The sequence below is a fragment of the Grus americana genome, chromosome Z (assembly GCF_028858705.1).
Source record: "Grus americana isolate bGruAme1 chromosome Z, bGruAme1.mat, whole genome shotgun sequence".
Taxonomy (NCBI): domain Eukaryota; kingdom Metazoa; phylum Chordata; class Aves; order Gruiformes; family Gruidae; genus Grus; species Grus americana.
In genome coordinates, this window is record NC_072891.1 from 42,461,598 (window position 1) to 42,479,039 (window position 17,442).

Consider the following 17,442-nt stretch of genomic DNA (forward strand, 5'->3'; position numbering starts at 1 on the left):
AATTCATTTGGCATCATAGTACTTCTTTTGTTCAGAAAAATATTAATTCTGCTGACACACACTTATGCCACGGCAACTTTCTAAGACAGAAGGACACTAGATTACTACTTATTGAAAGCAAGAAATGTTTTGGAGATGCAACATGATGACATCTTTCTGAGATGCATTTTTACACAGTATTCTGGTTTTCTCCTTAGGAAAAAAGTAATTGTTCATACTGCTACAAAGATCTGTTGTTAATTGCAAACATATGCACTGTCATCTTACCAGGGTATTTGAAAAACCAAACCAACCCACAACAACAGGACTGAATTCCTATTCTATGATCCTCATCCTGAACAGCTATATTAAAAGGTCTTCCCAGTGGGCTAAGTGCATACTTTTTTTTTTTTAAAAATACAAGTAAGTTGAAATTTCTAATGTTGCCTTAAGTGCAGAAGGAAAAAGGAGTGTTTTTCCTGTGATATAGGATACATGTTATTTTGGAAGATGAAGGAAAAGTTTTCATGAACTAGTATTTTAAAAGTTCTGTTGCATCTCCAGTTCAGACAGGCTTAAACAACTTGTTTCTTCTGCATATTTGTAATACAGCAAAACTGAACATAATCCAGCAAGATGTGACTGACTGGCACAGTCAAGCAACCAAGAAATATTTTAAAATCTGCCTTTTAAGATTGACATATACTCACAAATGGAATGCTATGTTTTCCCATCCTCCAACATCACCTGATTTCTTCCTCCTCCTGTTTGAAGTTTTCTTTTCCTACATTTTAGAATCATAGAATCAAAGAATGGTTTCGGTTGGAAGGGACCTTAAAGATCATCTAGTTCCAACCCCCCCTGCTACCACGTTGCCCAAAGCCCCATCCAGCCTGGCCTTGAACACTTCCAGGGATGGGGCATCCACAGCTTCTCTGGGCAACCTGTTCCAGTGCCTCACCACCCTCACAGTAAAGATTTTTCTCCTAACTTCTAATCTAAATCTACCATCTTTTAGCTTAAACCCATTACCCCTTGTCCTGTCACTACACTCCCTGATAAACAGGCCCTCTCCAGCTTTCCTGCAGGCCCCTTTAGGTACTGGAAGGCCGCAATGAGGTCTCCCTGGAGCCTTCTCTTCTCCAGGCTGAACAACCCCAACTCTCTCAGCCTGTCCTCATAGGAGAGGTGCTCCAGCCCTCTGATCAGCTTCGTGGCCCTCCTCTGGACTCACTCCATCAGCACCAGGTCTCTCTTGTACTGGGGACACCAGAGCTGGACGCAGTACTCCAGGTGGGGTCTCACAAGAGTGGAGTAGAGGGGCAGGATCACCTCCCTTGACCTGCTGGTCACGTCTCTTTTGATGCAGCCCAGGACACGGTTGGCTTTCTGGGCTGCAAGCACACATTGCCAGGTCACGTTGAGCTTCTTATCCACCAACACTGCCAAGTCCTTCTCCTCAGAGCTACTCTCAATCCATTCTCTGACAAGCCTATAGTTGTGCTTGGGATTGTGCCAACCCAGGTGCAGGACCTTGCACTTGGCCTCGTTGAACTCCATGAGGTTCGCACGGGCCCATCTCTCCAGCCTGTCAAGGTCCCTCTGGATGGCATCCCTTCCCCCCAGCGTGTTGACCACAGCACACAGCTTGGTGTCATCGGCAAACTTACTGAGGGTGCACTCCATCCCACTGTCCATGTCACCGACAAAGATGTTGAACAGTGCCGGTCCCAGTACTGACCCCTGAGGAACACCACTCGTCACTGGTCTCCACTTGGACATTGAGCCGTTGACCACAACTCTCTGAGTGCAACCATCCAGCCAATTCCTTATCCACCAAGTGGTCCATCCATTCTGACTTTAAGTTGATTAAAAAAAATTAGGACACTGAAAATGAGCTTTCACTACTTCTCACCTATCCGGTGATTTTTTGTTTCTCTGTGCCTCACAAGTACATTCCTTCTTTCATTCACTTATCTTAATATTCACATCAACTCAAGCACAATTTCTTAAAGAAGCTAAGAGGCAGGCTGCCATTAACTTTCATCTTGCTTTTTGGCAGTCTCTATTATCATATGGAAAGAAGAAGTGTTTATAAAAGTAGTTGATTCAAGCCCTCACACAAAAAGACTCCTCAAGAGACTGTAAATAATGTTATACTGTAACTGTCTACTTAACCAACACTCAATTTACCAATTTCCACTCTATGACATTGAAAAAGGTGACATATAGACAATAAATAGTACTTCCTCCACCCCACTCCCACAACTAGTTCATCTCTAGCAGCAAATTTCACAGAGTGGTTATAACAGGGAAAAAAAGAGGGAAAAAAAAAATCAAACCATCTATTACAAAACTGTGGGGTTTAGATAGTACTGTAATAATTCACTACATTATTGTGTACCTAAACATCTGCAGGATTTATGCTTAAAATAATCCCCAAAAATGCTATGATACCTTCCAACTTCAAATTGAGGATGAGACAAAGTATCCCAAAGAACACACCACCTGAAATTAGGATAAAAATTGCCTGGTCAGTTAAAGTTAAAGGTCAAGCATGACTATATAGACAAGTACTTCACCCATGCAACTTCAAACCAATACAAAACAAAAACCTCTTCCCATCTCCATGCAGAACCTACAGGAAGTCAGACCATTTACTTAAAGAGGTTTCTTACTGCTGTTGTTAACTGCAAGTATTTAAATACCTCCTGTAAAACGTGCTTTTATTTGCAAACATTAAGAGGATTAAGAGACCTTTTTGGGCATTCTATTCATATATGAGTTATGGATTTTCACACACATCACACTTACAAGGCAAGAGACACACAGCGCAGAACAGTCTTTTCTCTGCTACAAAAAAATTACACAAAGATATTCAGCAGCCAGAGAATTCCAGGGCCCACAGAGGAGGAAACCTGACCTGGCTGAAGCACAAACTGGATACAAGAAAAGTAAACAAACAAAAACTAATAAAAGGGAGGGAAACAGATTTTTCAGGGAAAAGAAGACATTCCATGGAGAAGATGGACATACTGAAGTGTGGAGGAGCACGCTGGACAATTTCTGTACCGTCACTGGACACACCTTTGCAATACAATTACGACAGCAGAATCACAACTCCTCCGTTTATCACTATTGTTGCCAACTGTTTTTCATTACAGGCTTAAGATCCTTTAATGAAACGCAATTACAAGATTCATAGTACTTTGCATTATATTCTTCACCTAAATGGAAGATTAAAATGCAGTCGTCTCCTGCAAAGCGACTGGAGCAACACGTGGTTGTTTTCATGTTGCGTCTCCAGAGTTTCTCCGTGTGTAAGCAAAAATGACGTAGCTTTCTAAATGCTGCTGAAGCTGAGCTTGCCAAACTGTGTTCTTATCGCTTAGCACTTTGCTACCTTCAATAAAGAAGCACAAGACTAAATTCTGCCTCTCTCCAACAACTGTAAAATAGCATTATAATCCTCTGAATCTGAAGACACTGGCAGCACAGCTATCGTCAAGAACACAATTTAGCCAGAGTAGTGTGTTATGGGAACGTTTCCAGCTCAGCTCTCAGAGCCCAGAATGAGAAAAACTTTGCTGTTTATTAAGTCTTCGTATTTTGTTCTTAGTGGGAAGAAGAGAAAAAAGAGGAAAAAAAGCCCCAAAACTCAGTAAGGGGCAATGCAAATGTATTTCTTCAAATAGATTCTGATTATCATGATTTTTCATCAAAAAAATACGCATATGAATTAGGATGAACTATATTCATGATCACATTTGCTGTTTCTGTAACTGCCACCCTCTTAAGGATCTGAAGGTGTTTTACAAACAACACCTTGTTTACCCTCAGAATATTTTTCTATGTAGGAAAGAATTACCCTAATACCTCAGCTCTCTGAAGTCCAAAATTTGTTTTTGCTGACATCATCTGTTCTTTTGTGATAAAAAAATAACAGAATTTTAATTTCCTAGTCCTTTATTTTAAACAACATTTTCTATCTTTCTTCTCTATAAGCCTAAGGAGAATAAATAAAATAAACCAACTTAAATAATAAAAAATCTGGTCATAATTTTAGGGGGTTTTTATTGTTTGCAATCATATTTTTTGAATTAAAAGTCAGCTATGAACTGTATTTTCTTCATATAGTACTTCAGTTAAAAAAACCCCATAAATTATACAAATTATTTTTGCCTTGATACTTCCTACACAGTCTTCCCTATCCTAACACTAAAATTTAGCCAACTGGAAATCCCTCTTAATTTAAACAAATATCACCCAATAATTTACTTACATATTCTTCATGATACTTGAGCAACTGATGCAACAGATGGATGGAAAGGATGCAACTGATTTAACTGAAGCAGATTTTTTTTATATAGTTCTATAATCATAAGCACTGGAATAAAAAATGTAATTGTATAACATACATTGAAACTAAAAAAAAATGGTTGGAGAAGACATTCTACATTTTCAAGTTATTTAAGTACATAAAGGTTGCTACCAAATCCTTAAAAGGGCTCTAGGTGGTATGTTTCAAAGCATATCAGCATCAAGCAGATCTGTTTTCCTACAATGTACCCAAAATTCTTCATTCTGGAGGTCTATAGACAAACCAGGCTCTGTCTGCATATTCCTTTCAGGCACCGTCTAACTCTACAACTTAGATTCCAAATAAGTTGGTTTTGGGGTTTTTTTTGGTTGGTTTTTTTTTTTTTTTTTTTTTTTACTTAGTACCAGTTTGCAGCTTTGACAATTCTCCCTTCCTAGCCAGGTCCATCCCACCCCCACTCACCCTGCCCCTCTTTCCACAAGGAACTCCCCATTGTTCTGTAAAATCAGACAGTGGGGCACGAAATTCCCTACAAGACAAATGGATTTTTAAGGTTCTGCCTGTAGAAGGTTATAACTCAAATAATTCATGTACAAACTGAAATTTCATGGGCTGAAACTACAATTTTCATTGTACTGGCTTACCTCATTCTCTTTGGATGTGTATTGTATCTGGAGAGTATCCATGGCTCTGATCATCACTTGCATGGCAGTAAATATATTTTGGTAAACCAGTTTTGTGAAGCCTTTCCTGTCTTCTTCTGTATAACCTGATCCATGAATAATCCTCATTTGTTTAATGAACGTACTCTTGCCACTTTCTCCTGTGCCTGGGGGAGGGGGGAAGAGGAGAGAGACAAAAAGTATTGTATTTGCAAATCCTGGCAGTTGAGAATATTTGTAAATACACATGCAAGGATGTGCACCTTATCTGAGCATGCATAAGAGTCACCATTAACTGTATTATCATTTCTGAATTTTCCATTCTCCATAATCTATACTGTTTTAGTCAAAATATTTGCATTTCTGGGTTTGGGAGAGGTTTTTTGGTAAAAAGATATATAGACGTATCTTATCATAACACATCCTACAATGTTTAATCTAAGCATCCTGTAGCTAGAAGTCGGATTACAAAACAAGTAAGGTACATGAGTACAACAGAAATGTTGTTTGTGTAAGGATCAAATTTCTCAACATTGATAAGTTTGTACAAAGTTTATGTGCCATTTACACCTTAACAATAAAGCCTGCACTAATCCTGAACTTCAGGAAGAATTTTATCATTAGGCCACATTACTTAGTTTAACATTTCTACTGAATCTTATATAAATACTGACTGAAACCATGCTAACTGAAATTACACAAAATGCACTCATCACTGTCAGCTACATGTTACATGTTTTTGTAAGCAGGGAGGCTGCAGGGGTGGCTTCCGCAAGAAGATGCCAGAAGCTTCCCCCATGTCCGACAGAGCCAGTTTCACTGGCTCCAAGAGGGACCCTGCCGCTGGGCAAGGCTGAGCCCATCAGCGATGGTGGTAGCGCCTCTGTGACAGCATGTATTGAAGAAAGGGTAAGAAAAGCTGTGCAAAGCTGTGTGAGAGAGGAGCGAGGAAATGTGAGAGGAACGGCCCTGCAGACGCCAAGGTCAGAGAAGAAGGAGAGGAGGAGGTGTTCCAGGTGCCTCTGCTCTCTATTTCAGAGCAGAGATTCCCCTGCAGCCCGTGGAGAAGACCACAGTGGAGCAGCCTGTCCCCCTGCAGCCCACACAGCGACTCATGTCACAGCAGGTGGACATGCCTTGAGGGAAGCTTTAGCCTGTGGAGAGCCCACACAGGAGGCCGGCTCCTGACAGGATCCGTGACCCGCAAGGGACACACGCTGGAGCAGTCTGGTCCTGAAGATCTGCACCCCGCAGAAGGGACCCACGCTGGAGCAGTTCATGAACAACTGCAGCCCATGGGAAGGACCCATGCTGGAGAAGTCGGTGGAGGACTATGCTGTGGGAGGGACCCCCACACTGGAGCAGGGGAAGAGCACGAGGAGGGAAGAGCAGCAGAAACAAAGTGTTATGATCTGACCACAATTCCCATTCCCCATGCCCCTGTACTGCTTGGGAGGAGGAGGTAGAAGAGTCGGGAGTGAAGTTGAGCCCAGGAAGAAGGGAGCGGGGGGGGGGAAAGGTGTTTGAAGATTTGGTCTTATTTCTCACTGTACTTCTGCTATTGATTGGCCATAAATTAATTTAATTTCCCTAAGCCAAGTTCATTTTGCCTGTGATGGTAAGGGGTAAGTGATCTCCCTGCCTTTATCTTTTTCATCATATTTTCTCCTCTGTCCTGTTGAGAAGGGGGAGTGATAGAGCAGCTTGGTGGGCTCCTGGAGGTCATCCGAAGTCAACCTACCATACATATTCACCTTCGGCTGTACTTTTCCTAGGTTGAAGAGTCCTAACCAGGTCAGTTCAGGTCTCAGGTGGAAGCCACTCCATAGCTTGATCATCCCTTTGACCCTTGTTAAAGGAGGTATCTCTGACATATACCTAGAGTACCAAAACTTCAAATATTAAGGTGCTGCCAAAACTTAGATTTATGAAGTGGCATCATTGTGTTATCTGTACTGTAAGTAATTAAAAGAGAGAGAGAGTGCATCTGCTGTATAGCTGTTCTCCATCTGCATTACTTTATACTGATCTACAATTAACTTTACATGCCGTTTCACTGCCTTACTCTCACAATATCCTTCTGCAACTTTCAGTCATCCTTACAAACTTGGCTAACACTAAGCAGAAGAATTTCTCTTGTAATTGTTCAACCCCTTTCCCACCACACCTTTCATTTTCTCTGTATTTCCTGTTATTCAGCATCAGTGTGATGTGACTGAACAAACCCATTCCTATCTCACAGACCTTTTGCAAGAGCAGATCATGGACAGCCTTTCCTCGTTCCTCCCCAACTGAAGCATGGTACAGGAGCAAAAAAATACCTGTTATACCTTCTTCTTAAAACCTTCACTCATTTTTCAGAAGCTTAACAATTACCTCTATTCCAGCTGAGCTACAGGATTTGCTTCACTAAGGTAGTATTCCCATTAACAAACTTCCAGTAATTTATGCTTGGTACCACTAGGTGTCGAAAATATATCAGCACAAAGAGGGAAGAGTCCTTCTGAACATTACTTCTTCAGATACAACAAATCAGGAAAATACTGTGAGTGCCCACCTCATCATACTGTATCTCAGTACCACAGCAGACCATAGCGTTTCTTTAATGAAACATCATGCAACTGCAGGGCTCCAATCATTAACAGTAAAAGCAAGCAAAAGCCAAGTAACCTAGGAAAGTGTAATATGTTATCATGTATCATAGCCATTTTTCTGAAACATTTATCACTGTCATCAATTCTTACTCTATGACCTTCTTTCCATGCACTGTGGCCTTCCTTTCAAAGCTGTAGCTGTCCCTTATTGAAGCTCATGTTGCTCAGCAGTCCTCTAGGACATGGCTAGCACAGCTCTGCTCTCCAGGTAACAGGATCTACAGCACTCATCAGAAGAGTGAAGCAACTTCTTAATCAAGCAATAAGTAATATTTAATATTTTTTGTGCAAAAAGAAGATTAATATAGCTGTCTTTTCAACAAATGTTCGATTTATTTAATTTGGAGATTGTGTTAGTTTATTTGAGAGAGAGATGGAACATAGAGATATGCTGGAATACATGTGAAACAAATTCCTAGAGGAAATTTGTTTTAGTAAAATTCCAATGTTACATTATATATCACAGCCCTCAGAAAGGCAGTCCTAGCATGTCAGCTTTGAGAAGTCAACATAAATACAATTAAAATACAATTCAGTTTAAAAACAAAACAAAACCCCACCACCAACTTTTTTTCACTGCCAATAGAACCCTTGTATTTGAGAGGAAAACACTCTGATTAATTCAGGTTGAATTGCTGGCCTAAATTTTTATATAACTCAGAATAAACAGTCCTAACACATTCCAGGAGTGCCCTCTACCAGAGTTTGAGTTAAAAAGAAATCGTTGTGCGACTCTTAACTTCACTGTCAGGGATGTGTAACAATGCTGTGAAACTAATTTTGCTTGTTTGTGGGTTTGTTTTTTTTAAAAAAAAAAAAAAGAAAATCAGAGCATTATGTATCTAATTTCATCTTTTAAAGAAAGATGCTTTTTTCCAAGCCCCACAAACACCAAAGGTAGATGGAGCCAGGTTTGAAGAGATCATCATCTGTAATCCAAACTAGAGTTCGGCCCTGCATGTATCTATTTTAACTTTTTAAGAAATTTAAGGTTAATGCTTTATCATCATCCAATTTGATCTAACCTATATCAACCTATGGCAAACAAAAGTTTACAGAATCATAGAATGGTTCGGGTAGGAATATTCAAGTGATTTATAAAGTGGTATGAAATACACAGGTATAAACAGAGCCATCCTACTTTGCCACTTGACCTCTCATAATTCTGAACACAAGTTGTTTTAAAAGCTTTGTGCTCCCTACACTGACCTTAAGTAGAGTGCAGTGTCTTCTTTATGTACTGTTCCTTCCAGCAACTCCTTTTGTGCCTAGCTGTACCTCTTGTCATAAACCCAGAATACGGGCTCTCTGTGCAAATCCAACAATATATGTTCTTTGTTTCTCCGTTCCATAAGCTATCTAAAAAAAAAATCTCAAGGGCTCATTAGCTTAAAATGAAACAAGGCTTATGAAGCACATCTTGACAGAGCTCCATTTTACAGAATGTTAAAAAGTAGCAGGGCTTTCAGAGTTTGAATATGGAGTAGTCATCCCAATATGCATACTTGTGAGATACTAAGCTAAAGATAACTGGATTTCAGGATGGAACTGTGGACACAATCATATTTGAGTTGAGTACCTTTTTAGTTAAAATAGCTGGAAAACAAATGGAGACACGCAAACTGGAACTCGTGTTCTAAGACTTCAGGTGGTAGAGTATAAGAAAATGGAGTTTTTACATTAGGAATAATAAAAATGGTAGTGGGGCAATAAAAAGCAGGTAGTACAGAAAGTGTAGATAATAGAACAATAAAATATTGATGTATTATATACCTTGGAGGTATATAATCACATTTTAATGCCATCCATTCTAGAAGCATTAGAGAATGGGGGGCTTTAAAATGTGGCTATATACCTCCAACGTGTTGGAATTCTGTTAGTACAAGCAAGTTTAAAAAGGCTATTTATGTAAAAAACCAAACCAAACCAACAAAACCCCCCAAAAAAACCCAGGCAAAGTGTGTTTTATTCCTCTGTGACATTTGTGGTAAGCATTTGCCCAGAATACATTTAGTGCATTTATCTTCAGGAAATGATCTGTTGAATCATTACTGCCAAAATATGGAATACACATTCTACTGATTAGCTCAAGAGACAGAATATTCTCAAAAGGTGAGATGTAAATACATTAGTTAATGTCACATATTTATCCTCCTTCCAGTCACTTCATTTTTTTCCCTCTGCTTTCAACTACTGACTGCCGCATAGGTAAGTGTTAACCTACCCAAATCTACTTACTTAATTAAAAGAAATATTGGAGTTTTGCCAGTTAATTCAATGAATAAAACATTATATCTGTTTTGGCCATTGTCTCTTTTGTCCTTAACTCCTCCTTTGCCTGTCAGCTTTATTTTCCAAGTCTAATATCTCAATTCTTTATGGAGAAAAGAAAAACTTATTAAAACAAACAAACAAAAAGCCCCAGAATCTTATATCAAACCTCTTCTCCAGTTATGAGTGGTCACTAGAAAAGGCTCTCTCACAGAATCATGTTTATAGCTATAGCTGACTTATCAGCTCTGCAAAACTCAGTAGCCTCAAGCCTCTGTTCTCAAGCCTCCACGACAGGCCATGTTTCTGACTCACTTTACAGAAAATAGCTATCTTTGTTAACAAAAATATATGAGAATAAATACCAACATTTAGTAATTAAATTAGGAGATTTGTTGCTTGCATTAAAAACTAAACTATATTTAAACATGATCTTCAATATTTCGTATTGCAGTTGTTAGGCTTGTTCAATTGACAGAAGGAAACTTCTGCAACTGTAGGATTAACAGTTTGATATAGAGAACTAAATGGGGCTAGAGCACAAATGTGAACACAACAAAAATGGCTTTCAATTAAATAAACCTGACTGACTGAAAATTTATAAGGTTAGAGCAACAAAACGCTTATGTTTTTAAAACAACAGAGGCAGAAAAATTATACAGAATGAAGTTCTGTTTATTTCACGGAGACCCGAAGCAGGACAAACATAATTTTTGAGGTTTATCAGAAAGGAAAATCTTCAGAGTAATTCAGCAATCTTGGAGGATTATGCTGCCCATTCTGTTAACTTCTTTCATGGAGGTACCATATTAAATGCTGAAAATAGCTTCACAATGGAATGCACATAGGTACACAAAAACAAAGCCACAACCATTTTCACTACTACAAGGCAGGGACAACACAGTGTTTTTAATGACTAGGGGAAAAGCCAAAGCAGATTTCATCTCTACAACTCATGCACAGTTAGTTCTTGTTTTCCAATAGAAATGTAATCCAAAAATAAAATGTTTTCACTTCTCTTGTTCATTCGCCAATCACCATTCCTGATATCTGTGCCAGACAATATTTTGACATATTATCTGTCGCTTTTTACTAACCAACAATACAAAAGAAACCCTCCATAAATGTATAAAGAAACAAATTGGGGGGGGTGGGGGGGGTGTGAGAGGGGGCAGGGAGGGGAACAACCGAAAAAACAACCCCCCCAAAAAACCAGCAGCTATTTCAGATACTCCATTCATATTTTGTAGGATTTAGAACCATCTTCAAAATCTGTTACCAGGGAAACAGCTCTCATTCATTCTAAAATCCCACACGTTAAAAGCACATTCTGGTGACTTTTCCCTTGCTGATGACAGTGAACATGATTAAGAATAAGAGTTCTGCAATTTCCCAAGCTAAATTAACAGAGGGAGAGGCTCCAAACATATTTAATAATCACCATCAAAAGCTCTGTAGAGAAAAAACCCAAACTTTTAAAAATTATTTATAAGTTCATATGTAGCAGTGCTATGCATACAGCTGAACATCTGCTTCTGCACCGGCACCACTTACTTGACACCTACATAACTCACTATTTCAATGTTATTTCTGCTATTAAGTATAAAGGTGGAAGTAACAATATATGTGCAAATAAGCCATTCAATTACAGGATTCTTAGCCTAAAATACATAAACTTTTAGCAAGGAACAATTATATAAACCAAAAGTTCCATAGCTCTTTCTGGTCTTTTGTGCTATAAAAGCACAGGATCGAGTCAGTCTTGATTACATTATTCTAAGTCATTCCAAACACCCTGAAGGAAAGCATCAGAGCATAATCAGCATTGGAACCAAAACTCACAACCTCTGGTCAAATCCTCCAGGGTTTTGTATATCGGATAAGAGGCTTTGTAAAACAGTTCACATGCTTAATATGCAAAAGCTACCATCCTTCTTTTCCCTCAAAAGCGTCTGCTACTGTTGAAAGTATTAATAATAAAAGTATTTTAAATACAAATCTATAAAAAAAAAATAGAAAAGGAGATCACAGAAGATGCAGGAAACATATGCGTGCATGCGGGTGTGCATGCATATCCTACAAGACTGATAGTAGCACCTGGACAGGCTTTAAATAGGAAACAAAAGAACTTTCCAGGAACACTTCCCTTGATGATTCTTTGATTCTCCCTCTCTTGTACTGGGGAGCCCAGACCTGGACCCAGCACTCCAGGTTTGGTCTCTCCAGCCCTGAGGGGAGGGGAAGGATCACCTCCCTCCACCTGCTGGCAACACTCCTCATGCAGCCTTTTCCATGTCCTGTGTCACCAGGGCCCCTGACCCATTCAGCAATGGACCCATATTTTCCTTAGTCTTCCTTTCGCTATTTACATACTTATAGAAATCCTTATTGTTGCCTTTGACATCTGTCATTAGACCCAACTCCACTCCGGCTTTGGCTTTCCTAGCCTCATCCCTGCATTGTCAGACAGCATCTCTATACACCTCCCTGGTTACCTGTCCCTGCTTCCACTTTCTCTATAGTCTATTTTTACATTTGAGGTTTGCCAGGAGCTCCTTGTCCATCCACGCAGGCCTCCTAGCTTGTTGCTTCACTTCCTGCTTGTTGGGATGGACTGCTCTGGAGCTTGAAGGAGGTGATCCTTGAGTATCAATCAGTATTCTTGCATCCCTGGTTCCTTCAGGGTCTTATCCCCTGTCGCTCTTTCAAGAGGATCCCTGAAGAGGTCAAAGTCTGCTGTCCCGATGCCCAGGGTTGTGATCTTGATTTTTGCCCTGCTCCCTCCACTCAAGATCCTGAGCTTTGCTCCATGGTCACTGCAGGCAAGGCTGCCTTCCACCTCCGTATTGCCAACATGTCCTTCCTTGTTTGCGAGCACGAGGTCCAGCAGAACACTTCTCTTTGTTGGTTCGTCTATCACTTGGGTCAAGAAGTTGTCACCAGTGCGTTCTCCAGGAACCTCCTAGATTGCTTATGCCATGCTGTGCTGTCCCTCCAGCTGATATCAGGATGGCTGAGGTCCACATTGAGGGCCAGGGTATACAAACATGAGGCTACTTCTAGCTGTTCAGCTGTCATTTAATCATGCTCTCCTTGGATAATGTTTTCAAACCAGTAAGATCATTCATGTTGTGCACTTCCAATAAAGCAAACAAGGCGTACATAAGGAGATGCTACACAGAGCACACAATTCATTTACACAGAATAAAAGATGTAAGTTAAAAAAAACCCTATTTCAGTGACCGGGAACTGAAAGCAACTAGAAATTTCTGAAAGCAACTAGAAATTTCTGAAAGCAACTAGAAATTTCTGAAAGCAACTAGAAATTTCTGAAGCTGTGAAAAAGTTAGATATGTAACAAATGCAAAGCTGAGTTTGAAACTGTAACAGCTGAAACCTTCCAGCCAGCCAAATGTGCAAAGCAAGGCCGTAATTGAAAACCTTTCAGCTCAGTTCTTTCTCCTGCACCATTACCCAGTAGTAACTCATTAAAGTCAGCTGAATTAATTCTCTGAAAAATACTATAATACCAAAGCTGTAAGTGCACAACTTACCTTAGTCCTAACAGATTTCTATAGGAATGAAGATTCCTAAACACTGCCCTCAGCTGAACTCCTTTCCATTTCAAGTAAGACATCTATCCCTTTCCTTACTCATTGTCCTGAACTTACTAACTCCATCTAGATCCAAATTCACTGGTTTAGCTAGTTGTCAAGTTTTAAACTTATGCCACAACTAACACCACATTTAGGAATTACACCAGCAGACAGGAGGGGAGTTCATGAGATGTTATTGCTTTAAACAAATCACAATAGTCTCACATTACTCATAATTAATTGACAGTGAATATCCCCCAAAATATGTACTTATCCTGCAGAACAGAGGCCACCCACTTCAAACGCAAGTTGGCTACTTATGGCCATCTCACTAGGTGTACAAGCCATATCCATTAGTCCACATCATAACCCAGCTTTGGCAAATTCCTTTATGAAAGAGTAGGATGTGGCAAATTTACACTGTTATTTGCACCAAAAAGATACCACAACCAAAGCAAAATTTGCCTACAAAATATAACTGTTAGTAACCCTACCTTGTCACGTACTGTGAGACTGCTGAGAAAGGCAATGATTGATCTATCATTCTTGAGTCTTTCCCTGCATCGAAGTGTCCTGTTTCAAATCAATACCTTAAAGTCTTACTGTTTTAGTTCCAGTACCTTTTCCAGATTAATCCATAAACCACTGAATGCTGCAGTTAGTGAACTGTAAAATCTCATTACTAAACAGCAGTAACAAGAGGCTGCAGCCTAGCTCAATGTTATAAAATAGGAAATAAACTATACATATGCAGACATTTATACAGAGCTCTTCCATCAGGACCAGCAGTAGCTGCTTCAGTCAACATTCATATGCTCCAACCACTGACTTTAAACTGACAGCAACATACACACAAATCAAAGCCAGACTTTCTGTAATGCTTCCTGAATGCTTATTGCCAAGTGCTTTTACTGCTGTAGCTACAATTCCTGAGCATATTGCAGGTGACTGACTTTAGCAAAGGCAATTTTGCAACATGAATGTACTGATCCTGGAGACATGCTCATTTACAAGTATCACATGCCTCAGGGTGGGACGGTCGGGGGGGAAAGGTATTTGAGAGTCTTGGGTCATCGCAAAAAGACAGCAAATTTGCTATTACCTCCTTAAAAATGTACCTATTGTATGATCAAATTTAGAATTGTACTAAAATTCCCAATAAACACATTACTGGAAGCCAGTACACGGACTCATTTCAAGCTGTGAAGGACCACAAAACATGGTTAGGCATGAGATGTTCTTTCATAACAAACCCCAGGATGTGCATGTCCCTTTACAGCAACTTTACTCCATAAAAGGCCATATCCTGCCTTTGACATACATGGGTGGCTCCTACTCACTTCAAAGGGAAATTAGTCTGTCTAGTGATGGACAGGATATAGACTTCAATGTTTGTAAATATTTTAAGAAAGTGGTAGTCTGAAAACTCATCTTTGACTGAGAAACACTGTGCTGAACAGGGGCAATATGAGAATTTATAGTTCACCTGACCCTCACTTCAGACTATTCCTGCAGATACTGGCACACAAATGGCAGGAAGTTTCCACTTCAAGCATGTTGTAACTTATGTGATAGAGTATCACAAAGAGATGCAAAAATGGGGCAAACAATTATTAAATAGGTAATACGCATATGCTAGTGTTATGTATTTTTTTTAATAATTAACAATTAATGTCGAATAGGAAGTTTCATTTAGATCATATAAAATGGCTGATACTGCAGTTAATTATCTTATCATCTCATCATCGAATTTGAAAGCAACGGAATGGCAACCCCCCAGAAGTTCTTCTGGTTCTGAAGTGGCAGAGATCTGAAAATAAGCGCAATACAAGAATCCAGAGAGAATTCTTTCACTGTTGAGAAAGAAGCTTTGTTTTAACAGCACATATCAAGTGAAATTAAGATGCTGAAAAAAACTGCTAGCAGCAAGGCTCTACCATACAGTGATGTGATTTGAAAAAGAAAGATCCATTCTCTAAATGTAAAGGAAAAAAAGAAGTAAATATCATACAGAGTGACTGACACTTCCTGAGCCCACCTTCTCCCTCCATCCCTCCCTCTCTTGGCAATCTCTCAGATCTCGTCGTCTCCATCCCTCCCCAATCTCACACCTCTCTCATACATTTCCTCATGACCCCCTTCTAGTTTCCTCCACAGCCCTCTTCCTTTTTCCTCAATTTAGCTAGCACTTTTGGAAACATAGTCGTCACAAAAATCCAAGCAGGCAACAATAAATAAATAGTGAAGACCCAACAGATAACTTCCATGTTACATTCTTTTCTTCCCACTCTTCATCCTTCTTCTTTATTGAGACTATACATTTTTTGGATTTGTAGGTTTCTAGCTACTTTTCTGTGCAATCCCTCAGACAAATACATATTACAAACTACTACTAATCCCAAGAAATAGAACTGTAACATAAGAGAAGACACTAAACAAAACCACTATAATTAAAAAACATTGAAATCCAAGTTATGCCAAGGTATAGGTGATGAAGGCTAACTCCTTTACCCAATCTAGATCACAAGGTATCTGAACATCTAACAGGACAGCCTTACTATTGCTTTGCTTTCTGGCAGGTCCAATACTCCGTAGATCATTTTTCTTGATCAATTCTAATGTTGCACTTGGGCCAGCAGCATCAGGCAAAATTAGAATCTCACCAGCTCATTTTCAGGGAAAACCCACTGATAATCAATGTCTTGATATATCTTGATGCAGTCCCCAAAATCCTGTTTCAACAGTGTTTTATGGAATAATGATGAAGGGGCAGCTTCCTTTTCTATAATTTTCCAAGCAATCACTGTCCAGCTCTTTATAGTGTATTGCATTTTTTTGGCTACCAAAATATCCCCAAATAATCTGTGCTCCAATATTCTTCCTGTTAATAAAAAACTACAATTTAAAAGTTCTGGCACGCAACTGAAAACCTGACACCATCTTTTAAAGCTCATTACTCACTCTTGTGCTGATCCCTCTTTCCTTTGACTCCTTCTTCCATACTTGGGATTCTGGGCACTTCTTGCAAAGCCCAGATGTCTTCCTCCTCCACAATGAAGGACCTTGTAAAAACATCTCTTGTGTAAGAATGAAACCTGTGAGAACGAAACTTCCAACGTGCTAAGATGCACTGCAATAGGTTCAATATGAAGATGCTTCTAAAATACGCTAAATCTTCACATAGGATGCAGGTGTTCAAAATTAGAGTGCCCTTGGTTCAGCTTAGCTTTATCCTCTCAAATTAATCCTCCTGCCCTCACTGAGGCATTAGGACAACTGTGCTGTGGCAGGTGATCCTCAAACTTTCAAATCTTGCTCTGCCACCTGGCTCAGGGCAACCCACTTTCATTCTTTTTAGCACCAAGTGACCTCTGTGCTGGAAAGCCTAAGGAATTTATGCATAGCAGGTTCAAATATATAGGCTAGAAGGATTAGTGGGCATTTTTTTTTCTCATTTCTATATGTTTATGCATCTCCTCCTCTCTCCCAGAGGCTAAATAAGAAGTGAATGGAAGAAAACTACCCAGCCAAAAACGACGAGTCTCACCACCTCTGTCAGAGGCAAAAAATATGGTGCGTGTGTGGCAACAGTTTGCACTGAGCTCTGGAACAGAACTGGAAAAACTCCCTCACTCTTTTCTGCATAGACTACAGCTGGCTTTAGTCACAGGAAAAATAAATCAAAGGAAAAAAAACCCAAAATGCTCTATTTTGCCTGTAATGCTGGCAGTTACATTACAGTATAATAATTTCCTATGCAATGCAGAAAAGGTAGTCAAAAAGTGAAAAAACCCAGTAGTAATCTAAGGAGATTATCAACACTGACCAGTAGTTTTGAGTTTTTAAATATTCTTCATATTCTTTGAAAAAATAGAAAACTATATGAATAAGACAATCTAAATGCCATGTTACTGAATAGCTTACCAAAAATGCAAATTAAGATAAATCTGCCATAGTTT

General features: G+C 39.5%; 1 protein-coding gene across 1 annotated transcript in view; it reads right to left on the reverse strand.

The window, feature by feature from the left end:
- Positions 1-17,442, reverse strand: part of LOC129199787 (guanine nucleotide-binding protein subunit alpha-14) — an 86,638-nt gene that overhangs the window by 45,411 nt on the left and 23,785 nt on the right. Inside the window, exon 2 of the mRNA XM_054810808.1 lies at positions 4,945-5,129. Within this exon, the coding sequence (XP_054666783.1) occupies positions 4,945-5,129 (185 nt within the window). The remainder of the gene's footprint in view (positions 1-4,944; positions 5,130-17,442) is intronic.